Source organism: Thermobia domestica, chromosome 10 (assembly GCF_964235325.1).
Source record: "Thermobia domestica chromosome 10, izTheDome1.hap1.1, whole genome shotgun sequence".
Lineage (NCBI taxonomy): Eukaryota > Metazoa > Arthropoda > Insecta > Zygentoma > Lepismatidae > Thermobia > Thermobia domestica.
In genome coordinates this window covers 225,661,300-225,688,621 of record NC_137463.1, presented here as the reverse complement: position 1 = coordinate 225,688,621, position 27,322 = coordinate 225,661,300, and the positions used below count along the sequence as shown (strand labels likewise).

Sequence of the window (27,322 nt, the reverse complement as noted above, 5' to 3'; positions counted from 1 at the left end):
CGGTTGTATTCATACAATTGTCTCTGAAATGAAAAATCTGTAAATGGTGTAGAACTTTCTTCTGATAATATTTCGTTATACGCCATTACTATAATCAGTTCCACATAACCTGATAGGAAAAAAAATAAGTGTTTTCCTCACCAAGCTCAAGTATAGGTGAATGTTGGTGTTCCATCCTTTACCACTAGCCTCCGCACATTGAAGTATAGAGTGTATCTAAATATGTCTAAATAGTAAATTATAACTTTCACGACAACACGCCGTATTTTAACACTTAATTACAATTATTTGTATTAGTTAGGTAAATAACACACATGTTATTATACTTTACATTTTAGTGAAGAGTTGCATTGTTTATTTTCTTCTTTTGGCAGTCGGGGTTCTGACATAATGTTGGAATGGCAAGTGATGGCAGGGTTGGTAATTGAATGGGTAGTTACTGTATTGATACAATAATTTCATAGTAATATAAAATTGAAACCCAAGTACAATTTGTAAGGTTAAAGTATCAGAGGGTTAAGATGACAACAGTAGAACCTGAAATTTAAAAAATGAAGAAAAACACATACACTTCTTGTTTCTTCTCTTATAAACAGACGTTCTTACATTAAAAAGAACAAATATATATATATATATATATATATATATATATATATATATATATATATATATATATATATATATATTTCTTTTTCTATATATATGTTGATAATAGTGCTCGAATAATGTTTGTTTTCTGAGCCTCTCTTGGAGAAAAAATACTTTTTATTGTCTTAGAAAGATTATCGGTCTCCATTAATAGGAATAATCATTTGCAGTAATTAACTTTTAAGATAGAGACGGTTATGGACTACAGGGTAGTCTAATGTTGTAGGATTTTAGGATTTCGGAATTAGATTTCTAGGCTTGCGGCATCTGTGGCCATTTAGCCCGTCTTGTATGAGGGATGATATCCCTCGTGGAGCACACTATCAGGGAAAGGAAAGGAAGAAAGGACTGAGGAAGGAAAGAAGCGGCCTGGGACTTACAAATAAGGTACCACCCCGACATTTGACTTGTGTGAATGAAGAAAACCCAGCAAAACCTCATTCAGGATAGCTAGCCTGAAAAAGCTTTTATACTTTTTCGACCGAGTGCCCCCACCGGAAATCGAAGCCGGGACCGCTCCCCAAAAGGCGAAAGCGTTAGCGACTACTCTAATATTGTAACAAGAGTTGATTTGTGTATAAGAAAGAAATAGTGAGTTCGTTCAATTACACAAAAATAAGGAACACTTTGGATTAAAGAAATCTCATCGCAGCAGAAACAAACTTTACCATTAAATTTTAACCTGTAAAAAGTCAGTGTACCATGTTTCTTATCAACCATCGTTCCATAGTCCTGCTTTACACTGTCCAGAAGCCTTCACCTTCGCCCACATAATAGCCTCTTTCTCCTAGGCTATTTGAACAGGACTTGGTGACTTAGTGCGTATTTTCCATACAAGCAACGTGTCATGCTTATCTCATACGTATTAACTTTTCTATTTCTATAATACTGGGTGACCTGTAGTTGTTGTAAAATAAAAGCTTGTATAGCGTTTTAATTCACCTGTCTATTTGCCTTTTCCGCTCCAAATATTTTTATTAACATTTTATTTTCAAAACTCGTCAGTCCCCGTTCTTCTATTCACGTTAAGAATATACTTCCACATTCATTCAAAATAATGGGCGGATTTAGCTTTTATTGATTTTAATGTCTTCAATATTTGTTAAGACAATAAAATGTTTTACAGTAGGGTATATTTTAGCACATAAATAATAAGCAATACTTTTCTTAAATTTAAACATTAAAAACAGCAATTGTTTGTTACTCCAGGTTGATAGCTAAAAGAACAGCGGTGCTTTCCCAACATCAGGTGCGAGTGAATTGACATACGAATTTAAAGTATACACGATTATGTCTGTTAGAATAACTTCCCTCCTTGTGAAGGTCAACGTCTTGCTTTCCCTTTTTGCAATGGTAAGTGGTGGGAGGTAGGGGAGTTTCTTATCAGGTTGCCTGAAACAGACTTTAAGTCCAAGTTTCCAAATATAGTATGTCCCTGCAAATAACTAAGAATTTCTTCAACAGGAGGATATCTTGTTGTAGTTTTATATGTTTATTCAATTTTCTCAGATCTAGCACTATTCTCAGTCATTTGCCATCTTTCTTAGGAACTACATGTAAATGATTTAAATGAACGCTCTTTGATGGCCTTATTGTATCATCTTGCAACATTTCACTAATTTGTTTTCTCACTTCCTCTCTAAATCTATATGGTATGATATACGGTTTCGTTACAATAGGAGTTACGGTATCTACTTCAATATCACACACAACATTTTTACAGCATTCTGGTGTTTTAGAAAATACATTTCTATGATTATAAAGAATTTCCTTAAATTGGGATACAAAATTTCCATGCGCTTTATCAATAACCCCTACGATTACCTTTACACAATTATCAAATTGACGATCTTTATTGTACGTAATAGCCTCTTCATTCCTACGTTCCTCGCCATCAGTTTTATTATCATCGCAATTATTTACACTTAAAATAACATTATGCATGAGGGGTTGACATTGGCAAGCAAAACTGTCACTAACAGGAATCAAATCTTGAATAATTTTATCATTAAGATTTCGTATAGAAAAAGTTCTGTTCTCGAAATCTAAAATTGCTCGTAATTGAGTAAGAAAATAAAGGCCTATTAATAGCTTTTCATTTAATTCTTTTATAACTAACATAGGAACTGAAATTTCGTAGTCCTGCGCAGTAATTACGACTTGTGTCTTTCCCATAACTTTTTTCTTATGTTTACCTGTATAATCAATTAAAACTAAATTGTCCACATTTGCAGTCTATGGTTTGAACATTCTTTTGTGAATTCACACCAAAATGAATATGAAGGGAGTGATACAGTAGCGCCAGTGTCAATCAGAGCTTGAACGGGGATATCATTAATTTTAATAGGTATTTTAGCTGTACAAAAGGTTTTTAAGAAGATAAAATCATTATCGGGTAAACATGTCTTCTACATCATCATCAAACATCCAATGGCAATTGCTTACTGGAATATACTGAAGCTTCTTACTATAATTTAGAGCTTTAGGAATAATTTCATGTATAGGAAAGCTAATCACTGAATTTCCATTTGAATTTAAATCAGTATAATGTTGGTTGCTATCATTTAAAGGATTTGGAGCTTTGTCCTTTAAGTTTAAATCACTGTTTACATATTCTTGCGAATAAATTGCTGACGTGGATTAAAAGCGTTCCACGTTAGCCGGATTTAGTTTAAATTAGCATTGTCAAAAGATTCGATTAGGTTGGATTGTATAGCACAATCTTGAGTACAGTCCGGTAGGTTATTTACTCCACCAACTCTTTGGTTTCTATTTCGAAAATTTCTGTTACTGTGTAATTATTATGAAATCTGGCATTTCATGAGAAATTGGAGAAATTAGCTCGATTATTTACATTATTCCTGAAAACGGTACGATTATTATTGCTGTTTCTTCTGAAATTAGGTTCAGTCGTATTGCCGTTACGAGAAAATCTAACATTATCTCTCATATTATGATTACAGTCTTCTCTAATTGATATATCGAACAAGAAGATAATTAGCTTTATTTCTGTTATTATTACCTTGCAATCTACTTTGACTTTCATAATTTTGAACCATCATTATTAAGTGATTAAAATTAATACATTGCGAAGAGATCAATACTTGCTGTAACCCAAAAGGTAATAATATTCTTATTGATGCGATAATACGTGATTCCTGCTAATATGGGTTGATTTGTTTCAAGTCATTATACGCAGAGATTACAAAATCTGAAAGACGTTTTTTACTTTAGGGTCAAAATATCGGTTTCATATTTGGGCATCCCGGTCTGCTAACATAAAATCATTTTCGAAATTTGCTAACAACGCATTTTTAAAATCAGAATATTTACGCAGACTACCTTTGATTGCTTTGTACCATACCAAACAAGGTGGTAACAAGATATGCGGTAAGATTTTGAGAAAGTTAGCTTTATCTATTCCAATTAATTCACACTCTTCCTCAAATTTCTCTAAAAATGTACTAGCTGGGATGTCTTCAGGTCAGCCGCTGAATTTAGTTAATGATCTTATTTCACTGAATTTCACACGACTGTTACCTTGGATATCGGGGTTCTACGTATGTACGATTTTTGTGATGTGGTCTTTTTTCGTCTACAGAATTTGAGAAGGTATCTCCCCTTTCAGAATAGACTGGCGAGCTGTTTTCTTCTTCACAGCAATTTCTCCAATGTTCTTCAAACACAACGTTGAGAGCAGGTTCAGGATTACACTGGGCCGTCCTGATTTTCTCTTTGATGGAATGAATCTCTTCTTGTAGTGTTCGAATTTGGTATGTATGTTCGTGCGTTTCAACTACACCAACAGTACTTTTTACTACTACAAAGCTATGAATAATTTGTTCCATCCTATTGCCGATTATTTCCAATTTAGCATTTATTTGCTGTGTTACATTTTCCAATCTGGAATTCATCTGTTGTCCTATTTGCTGTGCTACCTGTTGTGCCAGTTGTTCCAATCTGGTATCCAATGAGAAATTCTTTTGCTGTCCTATTTGCTGTGCCACCTGTTGCGGCACTTGTTCCAATCTGGTATCCAATTTGGAATCCATTTGCCGTCCTATTTGCTGTTGTCACTTGTTGAAATCTGGAATTCATCTGCTGTGTCATGGAATTCATCTGCTGTCCAAGCAGTCGTAAAAGATCAACTGTATTCGTTTTAGTCTCCATTGCTGGGATATTGACATTTTCAACTTCTGTAATGGTACTTATTTTTGTTTATCTATAAACCTTTCTTTTATTACATAGTAAAATGTAATCCATGATGAGATAGTTTACTAAACGTCTGACTAATCTCAAGGTTCCACGGTTCCGGCACCATAAAATTATGTAACGATAATTATGTTTCGTTACGTTACTTTTCCTGATTCTAATGTATATTTATACGGATTACGAAATTATTCTGAATTGCACGACAGTTATTCACTTTAGAACAAATATATTCACTTTCAAAATATATCGTATTGTTACATTGCACTTCGTTCTTTCTATCTTTCTACATTGCCATAGCAACATCAAAAAGATAAACAAGTCGTCATAGCAACCAAATTAACAACATATTTTTTTTAATAAGATACCAACATGTATATTATATCTTTATATTTTTCTTCTTCTTCTTCTTAAGTACTTGTGCCTTGAAAATAACACTTTTGCCCGTTACTAAAAACAATACTTAGAAAGTATGTACAAAGATAGGCAATATCGTTGTACTGTTTCTTCCGACGGGTTAATGGTGGGAGGCACAACTATCCCCGGTAACCGATGCATGATCCAAGGGGATTAAGGCAATGAAAACAAGAGATACTCAGCAGTAGGTAGTATATAGGCGAAGAGCACCCCGCTCGGATACGTGCTACAAAGACAAAAGAGTAGGCCAGAGTAAACAATGACTGACTGTAAACAATGGCCTTCAAAAAATTTAGGAAAAACACTCCAGAAGATGAGGATTTTCTGTCAGACTCCTAAATAGAGTATCCATTCTGGTCTCTCAAGTACGTCTGCAATACTTGATCAGTGTTTAGTAGAGTAACTAACTGCGAGAAGAGTTAGGTTCGAAGTAGGAACAAAAGAGCCTGAACTCCAACCTATAGCTTTTGATTTCAAACATTTGATTTACGGTTTGTGATTTCACGTTCAACAAAAACAAATATTTTAAAGTATGTGTACTTTAAATTAATTATTTATATAAACCTTTTTCATAAAGTATATTTTTTTAAAATTATTGTTCAAAGCCTTTGTACTTTAATAAGCCTTTTCCAGTATCAATAAAAATGAATTGTGCTGCCATGTTTTTATTTCTTTTAAACTATATGTTTGTGGAAGTTTATATGTTCGTGGCTAATCATTTCGACAATGAGATATCGGAACCTGCAGGGTCTAGAAAGATTACATTTTCACTGATCGATTGCAAATTTTGTGTAGATTGTTCAGTTCTAATTGGAAGTCTTTTTTTTAAAACAAAAAAAAAAAAAACAAAAGCATGGCCGTTTTAGGGGTACACTGAAAGTGTTGAAAGTTAAAAAAAAAAAAACTAAAGCAGCATATCCTACGAGTTAGACATTCCAACACAACCTAATTGTATACAGGAGTAGTATAACCCTCACTCGTTTGTTTCATATCCAAATGATAATAAGAAACGAAGAATAAGCATTTCTTTATAGTTTGGAGTATTTACCCAATGAATAACAGATACCATTGACATTATAATTAATTGTGTGTGCAATGTATTTCCTTATTCCACACTGCATAAAAGAATAATTAAAACACTGACCATACATGAGTTAGGAACTCCAACCGGAAGTAGGCTCAAATCTTGCAAACGGTACGAGATACTAGAACAAATAATCGAAAAAATCTCCTTTTTATGGTACCCCTTGCCAATTTTTATCAAGGCGTCTTTCACTTGTGTCTGTAAAAAGATATGTACAGATGTTGTGAGGAATGATAAGGAGATTCATGCTCATAATGTGAATGATGGGTTTTGTCGAGAGCGCAGATTCAGCTAGCAATAAATAATAATAATAATAATAATAATAATAATAATAATAATAATAATAATAATAATAATAATAATAATAATAATAATAATAATAATAGATCCGGAAATGATTTTTTGGCAAATTGTAATGGCTGGAAATTGGATGATCATTATACAAAATCAAAAAATAACAGACGACTATTAGTTAGCTACAACGGGGTACGTTTTATGTTACAGAAAGATAAAGATTATAAAAATAATTTGGAAGATAGTAGTAATATAAAGAGGAATGCTACAATCTGTTTCTCGTATCGTATGCGTTCATCACAGATATACCGGACTTTAACACAAAATACAGAAATAGTCTAAACTTGTTTTACCAGTCGTGACAAACAATTGTGCATTTCTCGTCTCTGATCAGTAATCGAACTAAGATTTTTTTCTTTTACAAATGGCACAATGGCAATCTTGTGCGGTGGCAGTAACTGCGGTGTCCCCGTACGAAAGCTTCCATTTAAGACAATGCTTCTTCACGAATAAAGGATACTGAGAGTTGCTCGAGATGGTCGCGTTAGAGCAGACGGTGGCAGCAACTGCGATGTCCCCGTATGAAAGCTTCCATTTAAGACAATGCTTCTTCACGAATAACGAATACGGAGAGTTGCTTGAGATGGTCACGTTAGAGCAGACGGTGGCAGCAACTGCGGTGTCCCCGTACGAAAGCTTCCATTTAAGACAATGCTTCTTCACGAATAACAGATTCTGAGAGTTGCTCGAGATGGTCGCGTTAGAGCAGACGGTGGCAGCAACTGCGGTGTCCCCGTACGAAAGCTTCCATTTAAGACAATGCTTCTTCACGAATAACGGATACTGAGAGTTGCTCGAGATGGTCACGTTAGAGCAGACGGTGGCAGCAACTGCGGTGTCCCCGTACGAAAGCTTCCATTTAAGACAATGCTTCTTCACGAATAACGGATACTGAGAGTTGCTCGAGATGGTCACGTTAGAGCAGACTGTGGCAGCAACTGCGGTGTCCCCGTACGAAAGCTTCCATTTAAGACAATGCTTCTTAACGAATAACGGATACTGAGAGTTGCTCGAGATGGTCAAGTTAGAGCAGACGGTGGCAGCAACTGCGGTGTCCCCGTACGAAAGCTTCCATTTAAGACAATGCTTCTTCACGAATAACGGATACTGAGAGTTGCTCGAGATGGTCACGTTAGAGCAGACGGTGGCAGCAACTGCGGTGTCCCCGTACGACAGCTTCCATTTCAGACAATGCTTCTTCACGAATAACGGATACTGAGAGTTGCTCGAGATGGTCACGTTAGAGCAGACGGTGGCAGCAACTGCGGTGTCCCCGTACGAAAGCTTCCATTTAAGACAATGCTTCTTCACGAATAACAGATTCTGAGAGTTGCTCGAGATGGTCGCGTTAGAGCAGACGGTGGCAGCAACTGCGGTGTCCCCGTACGAAAGCTTCCATTTAAGACAATGCTTCTTCACGAATAACGGATACTGAGAGTTGCTCGAGATGGTCACGTTAGAGCAGACGGTGGCAGCAACTGCGGTGTCCGCGTACGAAAGCTTCCATTTAAGACAATGCTTCTTCACGAATAACGAATACGGAGAGTTGCTTGAGATGGTCACGTTAGAGCAGACGGTGGCAGCAACTGCGGTGTCCCCGTACGAAAGCTTCCATTTAAGACAATGCTTCTTCACGAATAACGGATACTGAGAGTTGCTCGAGATGGTCACGTTAGAGCAGACGGTGGTAGCAACTGCGGTGTCCCCGTACGAAAGCTTCCATTTAAGACAATGCTTCTTCACGAATAACGGATACTGAGAGTTGCTCGAGATGGTCACGTTAGAGCAGACGGTGGCAGCAACTGCGGTGTCCCCGTACGAAAGCTTCCATTTAAGACAATGCTTCTTCACGAATAACGGATACTGAAAGTTGCTCGAGATGGTCACGTTGGAGCAGACGGTGGCAGCAACTGCGGTGTCCCCGTACGAAAGCTTCCATTTAAGACAATGCTTCTTCACGAATAACGGATACTGAGAGTTGCTCGAGATGGTCACGTTAGAGCAGACGGTGGCAGCAACTGCGGTGTCCCCGTACGAAAGCTTCCATTTAAGACAATGCTTCTTCACGAATAACAGATTCTGAGAGTTGCTCGAGATGGTCGCGTTAGAGCAGACGGTGGCAGCAACTGCGGTGTCCCCGTACGAAAGCTTCCATTTAAGACAATGCTTCTTCACGAATAACGGATACTGAGAGTTGCTCGAGATGGTCACGTTAGAGCAGACGGTGGCAGCAACTGCGGTGTCCCCGTACGAAAGCTTCCATTTAAGAAAATGCTTCTTCACGAATAACAGATTCTGAGAGCTGCTCGAGATGGTCGCGTTAGAGCAGACGGTGGCAGCAACTGCGGTGTCCCCGTACGAAAGCTTCCATTTAAGACAATGCTTCTTCACGAATAACGGATACTGAGAGTTGCTCGAGATGGTCACGTTAGAGCAGACGGTGGCAGCAACTGCGGTGTCCCCGTACGAAAGCTTCCATTTAAGACAATGCTTCTTCACGAATAACGGATACTGAGAGTTGCTCGAGATGGTCACGTTAGAGCAGATGGTGGCAGCAACTGCGGTGTCCCCGTACGAAAGCTTCCATTTAAGACAATTCTTCTTCACGAATTACGGATACTGAGAGTTGCTCGAGATGGTCATGTTACAGCAGACGGTGGCAGCAACTGCGGTGTCCCCGTACGAAAGCTTCCATTTAAGACAATGCTTCTTCACGAATAACGGATACTGAGAGTTGCTCCAGATGGTCATGTTACAGCAGACGGTGGCAGCAACTGCGGTGTCCCCGTACGAAAGCTTCCATTTAAGACAATGCTTCTTCACGAATAACGGATACTGAGAGTTGCTCGAGATGGTCACGTTAGAGCAGACGGTGGCAGCAACTGCGGTGTCCCCGTACGAAAGCTTCCATTTAAGTCAATGCTTCTTCACGAATAACGGATACTGAGAGTTGCTCGAGATGGTCACGTTAGAGCAGACGGTGGCAGCAACTGCCTTGTCCCCGTACGAAAGCTTCCATTTAAGACAATGCTTCTTCACGAATAACGGATACTGAGAGTTGCTCGAGATGGTCACGTTAGAGCAGACGGTGGCAGCAACTGCGGTGTCCCCGTACGAAAGCTTCCATTTAAGACAATGCTTCTTCACGAATAACAGATTCTGAGAGTTGCTCGAGATGGTCGCGTTAGAGCAGACGTTGGCAGCAACTGCGGTGTCCCCGTACGAAAGCTTCCATTTAAGACAATGCTTCTTCACGAATAACGGATACTGAGAGTTGCTCGAGATAGTCGCGCTAGAGCAGACGGTGACAGCAGCTGTTCTAGTTGAAGCAACTGCAGTTACTTCGTACGAACACTTCAATTTAAAGCAATGCTTTGCAAACAGTTGTACAACTCTGTGGTATAACTCAGTTGCTGCATAGTACATGCATTCCGTACTCGGTAAATATTAATGACGTCAGTGTGAATAATGTAGTAATCAATGGCCGCATGCTTTACTTACAGGATAAAGGAAGAATGTTTTGTGATTTTTGATGCTAAAATCATCGTGGGGAAACCATAAAAAATAGAGTTTCGATATTTTACGACTTTCGTATTTTAACAAAAACAGACAGCAATATACATGCTATTAAACTAATAATACTTAATTTACATATGAAACTGCCGATGTGAATCGCCCTTTGTTATGGGTTGCTGAGGTTGTTTGAATGACTGTAGTTCTATTCGTAAGAAATGTAATGAAATATTTAGATTAATTTAAATTTGACCTGTAGGCTTAAGAGATATATGATTAATCAAATGCAATTAATTATGAAGGAAGGAGGACACAGATTTCTAACCGAGTCCATATATGTATAAATTGATTGCATATATGCCACTTTTTTTTTAAAAAAACGAAATTCCTTCTTAATTACTTAAAGAATATTTTCGTGTGGGTCAGTTGCTTCCCCAGTGCAAATTCATTTTATGAGGGCTTAATTCTTATGGTCATACACATAGTTTTTTTCGATAAAATTCGAAGCAAACGCACGTTTTCCTTACACTTACGATTGAATAGGTACAATAATGTGAGTTGTGATATATACCATCGTTCCATGGTGTGGCATTGGATTGTCCATGTAAAGCAAGTCCAACTCAAAGGCCCTAATATGTGTATTATAGTTCTCAGAATTAATGCTCTGAAAATTTAATTTGGATCCCTATTTACGAGTATAAAAGTGATTAAATTTGTTAGAATTAAGTGAAGATTTAGAAATAGAAGAGTGTTCGCCAAAATGTTGACTATCTCTGTGAAGGTAGTCTCCAGGACATCTATTTCTTACAGGAAATGGACTTTAGAGTAGCTATTTTTCCGTTGTTTGGGCAAATCCAATGTAGACAATGGTCCTAGGTGTCCTGCTTCTATGCAGTGGCGTCTCATGACATAATTTTTTTATAGTTCACAATCGTCAGAAGCTTTTAATTTTAGAATTCGTTCAGTATTCACTGATTAACATTCAGTGAGACGTTTGATCTGGCAAAAACTAGGAAATAATTCAGTGTTAATATGAAATATCTTATATGATTACAGCTGCACACTTAAAAAAGTATTCTCACTTACACTAAGTATATGAGCAGCTTGACTATTCTTAACAACAGAATGTCACTTTTTTCGTCAAATTTAATAATTTTAGAACGCCATGTATTTCACCTTATATCATCCTCGTACTGAAAGAAGTACCTAACTGCATTCATCATTGTAGTTACAGATTTCTGCTTCAAAAACAACGATATAGTACACTAAACTCTCGCTAATTTGGTTGTCAATAGTTCGGCTTCTCAATAATCCGGCCTATATTAGGCCTCTAATCACTTAATAAGCAGAAATAACGCCCGCAACAAAGAATTATCGTATGCGACAATGTTGTTAGTTTAAAAATCTTAAACAATGTTGTACATACGTATTTGAAATTGTGACTTTGTTACAGTAAAGTTCAGTATATACTATGGCTCCTAAAAGGAAACACGTTACGTTTGATCTCAAGCAAAAACTCGAAATGTTAAGTAAGTTGAACCGAAGTACTTCACAGAAAGCCATTCTTGTTGAGTATGGTGTTGGACGAACAACTGTTTATGACATCGAAAAGAAAGCGTCCCTATGTGCTTAAACTGTGGTAATTTCCAACCCTCTCAATAATCCGTCATCCACATGTTCAAGGAATTTCCGTACTAGCGAGAGTCTAGTGTAGTTTATGCTAAGTGACATGTCTTTGGAATAAAGAAGAATGTGTTTTGCGTAGAATGACTTACAAAACATATTTCTACTAAAATATAGATCACTTATTTGCATATAAAATAATATTAAACTTATTTAATATACCTTAAAGTTCAAATGCTCACTCTGTACTGTCCACTATAAAATACAAACATACTATCTTAACGCTTATTTCCTTTTAGATAATAGGTGTGCGTAATAAATTAGATATTTATTACATTAAATATCAAGAGACTCATCATAAGAGGACATCATGGAGGATGAGGATGAGGGTGAGGATGCCTCTAGTTCTTCATCGGAAACGACGAGTTCAGAGGATATTGAGGTAATAAAATATAATGCATCATAATTCAGGATATAGTTTTGTATGTAACGAAAATTAAAAGTTATATACAAATTAAATATCAATAGGATAAGTAAATAATTCAATATTAACAGAGTGACAATACTATTGGATCTAACAAGGGACATCATCCAATTGTCCGGCTCCGATTTCAATGAAATTTTTATTGCTGATAGAGAACATGTATTCATTACTTGTGATGACAGAAATTTTTGCCATGGTGCATGTTTTCTATTTTTTAATATTTTTTAAAGGTTGTGATGTGGTTAATAGAGATTATTGAAGAAGTCCCTTACTACTCTTTGTAAACGGAGCGTTAATGAAAGAACAACCATGTAGATACGTATAGGGCATAGGGGGAAGTCGTATGGTACATATGACCTTGACGGCAGCCATCTTACAATCCGCCATTTTGAATTAAAGTCAACATTTTTATATAGGAATAGGGTAATATGATACATAATTTCGGGCTAGAATTTAATCAGGGAGACAATGGTGAAGTTAGTTTTAAGATTTGCCCATTTGGAGAAAAGTTACAGGCATATTAATTGTTTATACTTACAATGTGCGTAAGTCCCTTACTTCCGCTTCTAACCCGCGTATTAATGATAATAAGTGGATAAAGGTTTCGGTAATACATATTATGGCTAGAAGGAAGTGATACGATAAGGGTATCATTGACTGCAGCCATCTTGAAACCCGCCATTTTGAATTAAAGTGAAGTTTTGAAAAATGGAAACCATAGCATGTGGCACCTAATTTCAATAGTAAATTTTCCCCAAAAGCCAATGATATGCTTATCTTTGTTCTATAGTTAACTAGTATGAATTTATGACTCTTCTAATGTGCACGAAACGTCCATTATTCGATCCTTCAAATTGGCAACACTCCTAATTTTCACCGTATGTTTTAAGATTCCAACTGGCACTTTGCAATTGTTGCCATGGCTCATGTTTTCTAAATTTATTACATTTTTGTAAGAGTTGCGATTTTTCAGTTCATGAATAGTGTTGGGATAAGCATCCAGCAATCTTTCTGAATTTTGAAGACTTGCCATGTAATTATTAATTTCCTAGGCAGTGTAATAATTTATTTTAACCCAGAGAATGTGAGGAAACTATGGACCTATGTGACGTAAAGAAATACAAATAAAATTATAACAAATTGGTGTTACACGAACTCAAAATTATCATGAAATGTAGCCTACATGTTGCGCAAACGATAAACAGTATTTTTTAAATAAATACAACTTTACAACTTTAAATAAATAGCAGCAATGATAGAAAATATCAAAGAGACATAATATGACTGTTCCCAACACATTGTTTGTACCATGAACAAAATATGAAAACAGGTAACTTCTTTATGAAGAGATATAACTTAATCGAGTTCCCGATCAATACTGATTATAAATCTTACAAACATGAACCATCGACAACAATCGCTAGAAAACGAATGACTTTTTTGTCTGACTAGCTAAAATATTGCCATAGAAAATAAATGAATATACAAAAAACAAATAAATATAAAACAAAACAAAAGATCATCGGTTTACACAACAATCATATGTCGTTTTCTTTTTTGAAGTGAATTTTCATTTGATTTCTCGTCTCATCTACTATCCATTACAAGCTACGACTTCGGTATTACCTGAATGCAAAGTTGGTGTTCTTTCGTTGTGTGATGATTCATGTCAGTAAATGAGTTTTTGAAGGGCAGGTATAGGAAATAAATAATTACATTGCCTAGGAAATTAATAATTACATGGCAAGTCTTCAAATTTCAGAAAGATTGCTGGATGCTTATCCCAACACTATTCATGAACTAACAAATCGCAACTCTTACAAAAATGTAATAAATTTAGAAAACATGAGCCATGGCAATAATTGTAAAGAGCCAGTTGGAATATTAAAACATGCGGTGAAAATTAGGAGTGTTGCCAATTTGAAGGATCGAATAATGGACGTTTCGTGCACATTAGAAGAGTCATAAATTCATACTAGTTAACTATAGAACAAAAATAAGCATACCATTGTCTTTCGGGGAAAATTTACTATTGAAATTAGGTGCCACATGCTATGGTTTCCATTTTTCAAAACTTCACTTTAATTCAAAATGGCGGATTTCAAGATGGCTGCTGTCAATGATACCCTTATCGTATCACTTCCCTCTAGACATAATATGTATTACCGAAACCTTTATCCACTTATTATCATTAATACGCGGATTAGAAGCGGAGGTAAGGGACTTACGCACATTGTAAGTATAAACAATTAATATGCCTGTAACTTTTCTCCAAATGGGAGAATCTTAAAACTAACTTCACCATTGTCTCCCTGATTAAATTCTAGCCCGAAATTATGTATCATATTACCCTATTCCCATTTTAAAGACTTAATTCAAAATGGCGGATTTCAAGATGGCTGTCGTCAAGGTCATATGTACCATACGACTTCCCCCTATGCCCTATACGTATCTACATGGTTGTTCTTTCATTAACACTTCGGTTACAAAGGGTAGTAAGGGACTTCTGCAGTAATCTCTATTAACCACATCACAACTTTAAAAACTTATTAAAAAATAGAAAACATGCACCATGGCAAAAATTTCTGTCATCACAAGTAACGAATACATGTCCGCTATCAGCAATAAAAATTTCATTGAAATCGGAGCCGGACAATTGGGTGATGTCCCTTGTAAGTTAAATATTTTTACGATACACTGCAAATAATACTGTCCTTTATGTACAGAAAATGTGAACATACGTTTTAACAGTTGCATTGCAGAAATAAATGCGCAGTTGGCTATTAGAATTTTATAATTACTATATAATTTTGCAATTACTATTCAATGTTACTAATCAGAATTGCACTATTAAAGATCTTAAACGTACTGGAGGATTAAAATATTGATTCTTGTTAATGAAGTCTTTTTCTTAAGTGCATTTCAACTTACACATTGGTGACATATATTTGTATACATATTATATTAAACTAACTAATTATTTTTAAATCAACATATTCTTTACTGTTCTGCATATTTTTACTGAGTTTCATTATGTACAATATAAGTAAAAATATTTATTTATATAGATTGAATGTATTTACATAGTAAATAATTAAATGAATAGATAATAATGTGTACACAACATATACCCTCGATATCTTTTGAGTAATAAAGAGGTATACAGTATGTGTATTTTTGCAAGTAATAGCTACGACTTTGGTCCATACAAATTATTGTTACCAGTAAGAGAGTAATTTATACTATGCAGTACATGAGAAATGTACAATGAGTAAATTTGTTTCATTGAATGATTCCAATGCTCTGAGCACTAAGCGTTGTTGCGAATGGTTACACTGCACTCTCTATCTACACGAATAATTGCATTAAAAAGTACCTTCTTCTATTATTGCCATACTCATTGGTTCAAATCCAGGGGGGATAGAGCGGACATGTTCCTCAATCTTGGAACTCAGGGAGTGTCCACCCAATAATCCGATTTGAAATGTATTTTTAACCTAACATACCAATTATAAATATGCATGCATTAAGATTTTAGAATCGCCTGATATATATATAATACACAACAGGTTCATTTCAGAAATCAGATTCATCTACCGTGATATGAGTCTCATCCCCCCCGACGAATAAGCCGCAAAACTGAACGCCTCTCAATGTTGAAGACAACTCTGCTACCCGGATCCACCACGGCATTGTTTTTCAACTTCATAAATATTTTGAACATCGCTTAAAAAATATGGGAACAGTTTTACCCCCCTCCCAAATGTTGAAAACAGATTTGCACTGATGATAATAATTTCTGTAATAATATTTTTAAGGAACGTCTTGTATTGCTTGTCGTTCATGTTCACCTGTGAAATTTATTGTGGCAAAAATCATGTAGGTTTATCACTGACTATCCTATTAGTATTATTATGTTCCAATGGCATACGTGATGAAAAAGTTAAAGAATTGTTATATTCACGTGAATTCTGAGATTAACTTTAAAAATGATCCAAGAACACAATTAAAACGAAAAACAAGTCCCATGACCTTGTTGTCAGAAACGAGTGTGCAAATGGAATTTCCAAAATAATCAAAACATATTACATAAACACTTTCTAAGTGACTATTTTGACAAAAAAGAAAAAAAAACATATTTTCTTTTAGTGTACTTTAAAATAATTTACGAACTAATATAATTACTGGCAATTCTGAACAGTCATTTTAATTCAATCATTCGTTCGTCATCCGAACAGTCAGTTATTACTCGCAGCGTATCGTTTGGTTACTAAAACCTTCTCTGGACCTTCAAGATGTTCAGCGCTGACGATCATAGGTGGACTCTATGGACTTTGAGTATGCTTTGTGCCTTATATTATTACATGACTTGACGCTGTGTGAAAGGAACACATGATTTTATGGACACACACAAGGAAATGATGTTTTGTGCTCCATTTTCACATGTGTGAGGCTTTTTTTGATATCTCCATTGTGGTCATTAGCGCTTCCCTCATTCTCTTGTCATGCCAACAATCAGTAGGCATTCTTCTTTTTATTCCTTTACACACGCCGCAGTCTCAAAACACAAACACCATGGCAGGTGTTTCTAATCTCCGACATGTGCGTCCAAGGAACAAGACGCGAGTTTATTTTTACAAAAATTTTGAAGATTTCACTGGAACAACTCAAAATGCATCAAAATTTTGAAAAGTCACTTCCGAGTCTGCTCACCTTTGGTTTGCCTTCCAAAGTCTCTTAACCCTTCCCTGGTCAACTAATTTGATTTATTGCTTATCAGTCCTACACACAATTTGATTTTCAAGAGTTTTGTTTTGGAACGTGTATCGAATATGACGCCTGAAAACATTCGTTGCTTTTTCACTCGCACCATAGGTGATTATCCTACATTTATAGACGAGATTACAACCTTGGAGCGCACACAGCTCATGGCCAAAAAGCGACAAACGGACGCTTCACTTTCACGCCACCCCTCAGACGATCCGACTACCAGCGCCATCCAAGACCTAACTGTATCAAGGTTCGAAATTGCAGCTTCATCTTAAAACCCGTTGAAATTCCCAACCTATCTCTGTTCATTTCGCTCCCACCCGTCCTCGATTTCCCAGTCCCGTCCATGGCCACAACAACACTTCTGGTTCTCCACAATCAGTTTCGCCTAATTCCCCCTCTTCTCCAACATTCCCATCCCACTACTCCAATTTCTCCATGTTCTAGCTCATGTACTCATTGTTTCCCCACCATTTTCGTTGCTGTCACTGTGTTTCCTCCTGTCATTCTGAATCCACATCTCAGCCCCTGAACCCCGTCAGAACCAACAAGAAGCTAACAACAAATTCTTTCATAAAAGTAAAAACAAGCGTTTTAATCATACGCGTTCACAAACCCGAAATGTCTATACAAATCAATACCCGGCCACACCCATACCACCATATCCATTCTATCATCATTTTTTTCAGTATCCTCCCCTCCTCCTTCCTCACTTCCCCAGCTTCCCTCCTCTCCTACCCCAACTTCCACCAATAGTCATAACATTAAACAAAAAAAAAAAACTCAAAAATTAGCGCGAGAGCGTTTTAGCTTCCTCATGCTCAGCTCTTCCTCTCCCACTTCATCCCCTTCCTCTTCCCCAGATTAACATCAACTACCATTGCATTTTAAAGGCAAATTACCATACGTGCAACCCCGTTGCATGAACAAGGATATTTTGTTTTGCCTCGATTCTGGAGCTGAAGTGAGCCTCTTCCCAGCCGACCATTTAGATCCTCCTGTTCATAGTTTTAGGCTTCACACAGTTCTGAATGGTCTTTCATCATCTCCGGTACATCTTTCCCGCACTACCTTTCTCAAATTGAATTTCAGTGGCCATCAATACGCCGTACTTTTTTCGTTTAATTCCTTTCCAGTGCAAATTTCTTTAGGCGTGTCTTCAAAAACTTTTCCATCGTTCTTGCCCCAAAAAAGCTCGTTTGGACTCATGAGCGCATTCAAGCATTTGAAGAAATGCAAAAACTTCTCATTACTCCCGCCGTTCTTGCCTTATATATTACACAAAACAAACACCATATTTTAATGACAGATTCGTTCTCAGAAGGCGTCGGGGCGATATAGTTACAAAAAAAACCTTACTACTAACATTGTAAAACCTGTCTGTTATATCTCCTCAAGACATCCCAAGAGTGTTTCCTCTCTCCCGATTTGTCATCAAGAATTATACGCAGTTTACTCGTTTTTACGGAAGTTAGAAAAATATTTACTAGGCCATCATTTTACCCTTGTAACTGACAACATCTCCCTTTTGGCTGTTAGAGAAACAATTGTTCCCTCAACCAAAAATTTTGAGATGGTTAAGCTAAAACAATACATTTCAATTTACTATAAATCACACAAAGTCTCATCTCAATCCAGTCGCTGATTACCTCAGTCGGCATCCTGTTCCTCTGACTCAAAAAATAATAGATATGAACAATTGAATTGTGGCTGATTTTGTACTCCTGACTATAGACAACAATTTTGACTTAACCCGCCTACAGGGCGAGGATAATTTTTTCTCCAAAATCATCGACACTCTAAACAAACGAGACGAGACACGTCCTTCATACCAACGTCTTCACAAACAATACGTCATTCAAAAAGGCATACTTTACAAAAAACTTTATCGAGTACCTAACTCTCGCTTGCTTACTGGTCTGCGTACTCGACAGTCTCAAGCCGGCCTTATTTGATGAATATAATGACTCAATAGCTCATATTGGCTTCATTAATATGTATTGGATGCTAAGATATAAGTACTTCTTTCCGAGACTAAAATCTTGCTAGCTCAAAACTCAAGTCATGATAAGGCTGTGCTATCTTCAAACGCAGTTACATGCTAACAACCCAACCGTTCACCGCTTTCCCCAATCTGGCCTATTTGAGACTTTTTCCTTGGACCTAGCAGGCAAGTTAATACCCAGTGATTCAGAGGGATTTCAGTGATTTTATGCAGTTACATATCATTGCACAGGATTCACCATAACTCGTCACATCACCACTTCGAACTCTGAAAACTCTATCAATTTCATCACCAACCATATCATTCTTCTATATAATACTCCTCACACCATCCACTTAGATCTCCAGAGCTCACATCGGATCACCGCATCCTTAAACTTCCTTAAATCTCTCAACATAACACTTAAATACAGCCTACCCTATCAACATCGTTCATTATTCACTGTTGAACAAAGATTAGGTTTCCTGCAATACAGCCTTAAATTCTTGTGCCAGGAGAAACAGAGATTTTGGCCTCGCTTCCTTGCTCATGCAACCGCGGTCCTTAATAAATCACCATTAACCTCTATAGGTTTATCTCCTCATTTTCTCCTCTACGGCGTTCATTGTACCTTAGAATTAGACAGTTTGTTGCATGTCAAAGAGGAAACTTTGAACACCAATGATCGCCTACTTGCATTTTAAAAATGAGAAATCTAGTTGACTTCAGAAAACATCAAGTTTTCACCGATCTCAAAAACCGCATTAGGCTAAAAATCCGACACAGTTCTTTCCTGACAATTTAGTTATTGACCTAGAACTTCAACCAAACCTAAGACTTGTAATCCATTATTCCGCCTTTATAAGGGACCTTACAACGTGATTTCGAATATCTCAGCAGATAAATATCTCTTAGATATTGATGGTTAGCCAACAGCTAAAGCCAAGACCCATTTGAAAATCTACATCCCACCTACCACTCCAGTTCCTGAATTTGAATGTAAGTATAAACGCTTTCTGAGCATTTCTAAATAGGACCAGACCACACATCACTTCAAAACACAACTACCAATTACATTTTACGTTATTTTTTAAAAAATATAATTCTTTTTGTGTAGTTGTTATATACTGGCAAAACTGCCGACTTTGTCCCTCGTTCTGCCATGGAGTGATGCTTTATATGATATATCTCCTGTTAGGTAGGCATCCTACTTCACACACAAACTTTCTCCAGTGCAACATATTTTCCCGGCGGTACATTAAACGCTCATCATATCCTTGCTATCCTGCATACACTTATAACTTACAGTCCGGCATTCTCTCAGCCCTGGCAGTTACTTTATTCCGCTCTTACCTCCCAGCCCTTTTACCCCTCTTCCCTTCATGTACGTAACTTCTCATTTAAATATAGCAATACTGCATTTCATAACCCACTCTTTTCCTAAGCATACAAGGAAAAGTATCTTTTGCATCCACTTATTTCCTTCCTCTATCTTAATGTTCAACAGCTGGTTCTGTTCAAACATTAAGAGCTCTAAGGATATAAGAACGAAATATGTGGCATGTTTCTTGCAAAAACGGTCAATAGACATTTATTCCAACATCACCCACCCATCACTTTTTTTTTCAAACACCAATTGCTTTCATTACTTCTGTACATCTCAGACAATGTAAGAAAATTTCCTCATTTTACTTAACTATACGGTTACGTCGTGAACCACCCCTGCAAAATCTCCGCCACTATGCTCAGTTCTTTGCTTTTAATGCATATTTCATTCACTATTTCAGTATTAAAACAAAAACAACTTTAGTTTTTCAGAATATACTTCTCTCCGGTCAGTCACCCTCTATTCCATAGCTCCATAGGTCCATAGTTCCAAAACTATGGGTTCTACCATAGTCGGGTCAAGACTTTACTAAGGAACTAATATGTGCTCTATCTAAAAATACATGCTTCAGAATCCTGCAGTATTTCCGCAACTAATTTATAGAGGTCTGTACTTCAGGTTATATAACCGTAACCAAACTGTCTGTACAAAAATTGTTGCGTGAGTACCTTATTATTCTGAAACATTTATTTTTGGTTAGAGCACATATTAGTTCCTAAGTAAAGTCTTGACCCGACTACGGTAGGTCCCATAGTTTTGGAGCTATGGATTTTTAAAGTTCATTTTTTCATGTTTTCGGCAGCCTATAACTCCGAAAGGTAACATTTGTGTACCCAAGTTGGTCTATACTTTTTATCTTCTCTTGGTGTCAGGAATCACCTCTCAAGCCTCGTCGGTGTTGTTTTGAAACACCCTGTATATAATCTGATTCATTTACTTATGTACCAGAAGAAAATACATACATGACTAAATGAATCTGATAATAGTGATATGCGCTTTCTGTGAACTAGACGGACTTGAACGTTTATTCTCATCTGACCTTCCACAGATTCTAACTGTTTTTGTAAACGATCAGAAGGATAACACATCAAAAGTATTTATATCTGTGGGACAATAAGATATTTTTTTAAATCTCAAATGACTTAGTATTTATTTTAACTTTTTTTCCCGTAGGTGGTAGTCGATAACCAATATAAAAGAGAAGAATCATACGATAGGAGTAAACCTGCGCAGCTTGATGAGAAAAGGCCGATAAACGTTGGCAAACGACTGTTATTGCTATTTTGGAAAAATTATATACTATACAAACGACAGTGGTGTATGTTTTTTTCGCAAATAATTGTTATACTGGTAGTTTATGTTTCCGTATATTACTTGCTGACTGAAACAGGAGGCGGTGGAAGCTCCAACACGGCGAAGAGAACAGTAAATAAGAAATTAAATCAATTTCACGAAAAAATTGGAGATAATTATCCCCCAATCAGCAATGATTTTCTGAAGAACATGGATTCAGGTGAGTTAAGGATTAACATAACAAATACTTATAGATTTGCATGTTTCTTTTTTGCTTTATCCAGGCTATATAAACATAATATTAGAATGAAATTAATATTTTATATAGTTATTAGTTAACGCATCTTTAACAATTGCATTAACAAACAGAGTAAACATTAAGAATCATAATGATAGCATAAAAGAGAATACAACTTAATATGAAGTAAATAATTTTTGGATGTAACTCTTTTCTTAAATCAAACACACAATTTATTTGTTATATAAATTGAAAGATATAACATTTTCTGCACAAGATACTAAAGCTACACAAAGAAGAATTTCCTGAAAGTGCATTGTTCCAATAAGTTACTTTTCTTCAGAGAAATAGTAGATATAACTTGTTATGCGCTTCACTCTTCATATGAGATCAGCAACTTAGAAAACGTAAATTATATATACATCCAAGGGGGCGCGGTGGCTCAATGGTAGAGCGTTCATCTCCGGTGCTTGGGGTCCCTGGTTCGATCCCAGATCGCGCCGTGTGAACTTTGTGGTGGACAAACACCTGGCTCGTGGGCTTTCTCGGTGTTCTCCCGTTTCCTCCCACTTTCTTCATTCCACCATTTCACTCATCTCTCATTATCACCGTCACCTTTAGCGTAACCGCCATAACCATGGGACGTAAAACTTAAAGAGTTCATATTTTATATATATATACAACCACTTTTCTCAAGTAGATAAAATATTTTTGACAACATGAGAGGAATGATGCATGCGGACAACAAAACTAACTACTTGACAAATAATCAAAACAGGCTGTTCTGTAGTCAGTCCTCTCAAAGGGTCGTAACATGTGTCTTCGAGACGTATAATGGTAACGACCACAACGCTACAGAAGTGAGGTAATAGGTGGCGAACAAAGGATAACAACACTCTTCAAACATGGAAAGTTCGAACGTGTAAACTGAGTTTTACCCTACAATAACAGCGATAGATTAATGGTCTGATTCCCTGTAGTTCAGTGCAATTAGACCAAAAAATAAGGGCAAAACCCGGACATTTAAAAAAACAAGCCGAAACCTTTCCTAAAATGATCATGATACACTATCAGTAACTCAGAGACAATCTCAAAAAATTCCGCGTTGGGTTTGCTCAATATGGTTGCCATATTGGATAGCCTATTTCCAACGCCAGAAAGTTTTCGTGGAGACCTAGCAACATTTAACTGACTATAATACAGGTTGTGAACGCAGTAGACATATGAACCATACCTAGTTGAAAAGATATTGAATTAGTTATTCTTATTGTAAGAAAATGAAAGAAAATTACATTTTCCCTAAAGAGAGAAAAGGGAAATTCTAAAAAAATCTCATAACAGAAGTGAAAAATTGAGTTTTGGAATTTTTATTACAACATTGTAGGGAGAAGAAATATAAAAAAAATGTACAAAATTATTGGCTACACCCTAATATTAATATGTTCTAAAAGCTGGGATTTTGAAGATTCATATAGTGCATTAAATTCCCTGTTGATCCTTATTGTAAGATTTTCACCTCTGCATCCACAAATTTTTGACTGAAGTTAACAGTGGGTAGGTATTTGCAAATGCTTCAATAACCTCTATAAACCTAAATATTAGCTTCTTTGGAGAACGGAGGATAATTTGGGTAATATATATATATATATATATATACTCCTTGAATGTAGGAATAGTGGGAAGAAATTAACATGTATCCGCAAGCATTCGTTAATTCTTTTTTACTCAGAAAGTCTATCCAATTACCAAGTTGAGACTTTATCCAAGAGATTGTAATGTTGATTATCTTTTTAATAGCGCACACTTATTCTCTTAGTAATCATCGTCCTGTGAAAGGCAATGGCAAACAACCATGGGTTTACTTTGCCTTAGGACCTTCGGGTCAAAAACTTGCATTCAGGCAGAACACTACATCATCATTATCATCAATTCAGCTAATGATCTTGCTAACTAGAATCTATTTTACTGAAACAAGAATTCCCGAAGTTTGTAAAACAATGCTACTTCATAGTTAGACAAAGTGAGATGTTGTGGTGCGGAATTTGGAGTGACCTGACAATTGAACGGGTTTAAATGACAGCTATGAAAAGTAGTGGTAGCCTCAGCTGGGGACGAAGAATTTTGCTTCAACTATTACTACATAGGTTCATTTCATGCCTGCGTATTCAAGAATAATGGAACTGTGGAGTGATCCACTGATGTTATATCTGCCTCCTCCGAACAACACTTTGACTTGCGAGAGTCTCGTCAAACTCGTGACGCCGTACATGTCTCTGTTTGATCAACTGGCTCCGAGAACATAAACCATTCGAAAGATCATCCCAACCTACATCAATATCTACTGATTTGCTAGCTGATGGAAATGTAAATTGTGATAAACCATTATTACAAGTTATATTTGCTGTGATCAAGAAGATTGAGAAAAAGCAATTCAGTGAAATTCATCTGAAACGCAAGTCAGGTGTGAAGTTTTTGAGCATCTTAACATGACCAATGACTGTGAATAATGAAGCAGTCTGTGTAAATCCAAACTACACATGCTTCTGCAGTGCATGGTATGCACAGTTAGCTCTGAAAAACAGTTGTCTGAAATCTTCAAATATGAACTCTCTGTATCCTCCTTCCTTATTTGATGAAGGAGGTCTAATGAGAAAAGGTACAAAATAATCGATAATATTCGCTTCATCCTGAACTTCGACACAGAAAACAACAAGCAGTGCCGCAAAACAGGGTGTATCCCACATAGTTAATGGTGGACATCTCTTGCATCGTGCTGTACGGCAGCGTCCAGCTAGTTCAAAGAAATGTTAGCAATATATTGCATACGTTGGTACAAATGACGGAAAATCTCTCGTCGTTTTTGATGGAAATAAGGAAAGTATAAGGACAAAATATGAGAAGCACCTGCAACACCCAGGAAAAACATATAACTAGAAGATAATATTACTGTTACTGTAGGACAGACTGAATTTCTCCTAAATCAATGTATATTAAAACTATTTTGTTTATTACAAACTAAATACAACTATTATTTAAAAAGTAGTTCACCGAAAACCCAAACAATACGATACGTAAACAAATGCAGTTGTGTTTGTTCCTCTACTCGCTGCCTTAACTTAAATTTTAGGGAGATTGTTTTTCTGGCAACACTGTAGTTTCTATGGATGGTAACAGTGAATATTCTTCAGGTTCATATTTTTCTGTTGTAGAATAGCATTATCTATAATTGTGGTAACTTGCATTTCATTATCAGGGTGCAATATATATATATATATATATATATATATATATATATATATATATATATATATATATATATTATTACAGCAAAGTACTGGCTGTAAACACACTTCAAACGACAGTCATGTAAAAGACGTCAACCATCGCCAAGTTACCGGTACGTAAATTCAAACCGTGACCAAAGTTTCTGGATAAAAGGAGACGGAACACCGCAAATGGCATCAGTCTCCACTGCTTTATCATTCCTCACTCTCGCTTGATCATTGAAAGTATCTTATCTCCCTCTCTAAGACTCCCGGTCACTGAAATGAATCTGTCTTATACTCTAAGTCACCTTATCATTTAGAAACACTTACCTACACCTTGACAGCAACTGTCTTAGTTCCTAACTCCATTAGCCTCATTCTCGTTGGATCCTACAAATTCAATACAAAATCACCAATTTATTTAGAGGAACTTATACTTTATTTGTAATATTTATTATTATTGCATACAAGAGAAAACTGCTTTAGTAGAAAGTTGGAGATAAAGTACATGCCCCCCTATACTATCTTTACCTCTACCCTAAAAAGACAATACCGTTACACGGTAGAAGCGTCGACATCTATTCGACAGACATTTCTTTAGGAATTTCCACGGGATGCTACTTTTATTAACAAAATCAGACAAAACTAATTTTTTTCATTAATATTATCAGTGCAGTGTGTTATTGTATTATAATAATGCATAGTGTAAAATAAGAGTATCCGTGTTGTTCTGAAAGATTTCTGCATTCTCATAACAATTCTTTAGAACGGTATAAATTGATTCGTTTCGTTGGCATGTGTTTATGCCGACAACTGGTTCTGGGAAGAATGCGTACATAGACACCGAAGGTAATATGGCAGAAGCAGGCTCCCGATTATATTTTAACATGCCACATTTAACAAGATATCAAGTCACATTACAGACAAACCGTTTTTTTTTTTTCATGTTTTATTTCATCATTTAGCCTTACTGTAATCGTGGGCATTTGAAAGGAAAATGGAAATTTTACTGATGTACTTGCAGGATGTAGTTCTTCCTTTGGTACTGCAATTAATTCTTCAATCCCAACTCACACGCAGCATCAGATTTCTACTGTGCATAATCCTCAACCTGTACCTAATTATTCGCAAGAGCAGTACTCACAACGTGTATCCCCTGTACCGTCACTGCAGAACGTTTCCCCATCACAGTCAACTTCTAGCCAACCTCAAGTTTCAAACCCAAATCCCTACCAAAATCAAAATCCACCCTCACAACCTCCTCATACCGACCAATCCAAATTAGCAAATCAAATTGCAAACTTTGATTAAAATATGTTCGAGCAAAATGCCATGTGAAATAGATAGTTTCAGGTAAAATAATGAAGGCAAAAATGAAGGATGCGAAATAATGAAGGCAGAAAACAATCAACAAACGGAGGATGCGAAAAATCCTGGTAAAGGTAACAGAAATAAGCAGAATAAAAACTTTAAGAAGAGCGATAAGATATCTGTATTCGTATGTTATGTGCTTCAAAAAGAATCATGATGCATCTTCTTGTTGGAATACGAACCTTAAATATTCCAATTCAGGAACGGCATAAATGGACTCACAGGCACAGTTAGCCTTGTGAGTCATTCAAGAACAGCCACACACGTCAAGAACGAAGGATAAACGCTTAACAACAGAAATTTGTAACTACACGGAGGATTTTTTTTTTTTTTTTTTTTTTTTTTTACTAAAGCGACCTGGAACGATAGGGGAGAGCACGCGATTTAGTGACGGAAAATAATGAATTATTAGTTAGTGTTAAAGTGGATTCAAACAATTTACCTAAGTTTCTTGACATTGGGTCAGTTCTGTCTTCTGGTCGCGTAAAGATTTGCCTTCAAATTGCAAACTAATACCATTCAAGACACGCATTAAGGGTATTGCTAATAAAGTCCTCATTCTGAAGCACATAGCTTTCATTAAATTCAAAATTGGAAATATTACTTGAGCATCATAGATGGTGGTTGCAATCTAATTTTTGGGCAATACGTCCTTTCTACACTTCGTTTTGTAAAATCGAT

At 36.4% G+C, this 27,322-nt stretch overlaps 1 protein-coding gene across 1 annotated transcript in view; it reads left to right on the top strand.

Moving 5' to 3' along the window:
* LOC145663017 (phospholipid-transporting ATPase ABCA3-like) overlaps positions 1-27,322 on the top strand; it is a 373,059-nt gene that overhangs the window by 23,895 nt on the left and 321,842 nt on the right. Inside the window, exons 3-4 of the mRNA XM_081729148.1 lie at positions 12,148-12,290; positions 21,647-21,986. Of these exons, the coding sequence (XP_081585274.1) occupies positions 12,219-12,290; positions 21,647-21,986 (412 nt within the window). The 5' untranslated portion in view covers positions 12,148-12,218. The remainder of the gene's footprint in view (positions 1-12,147; positions 12,291-21,646; positions 21,987-27,322) is intronic.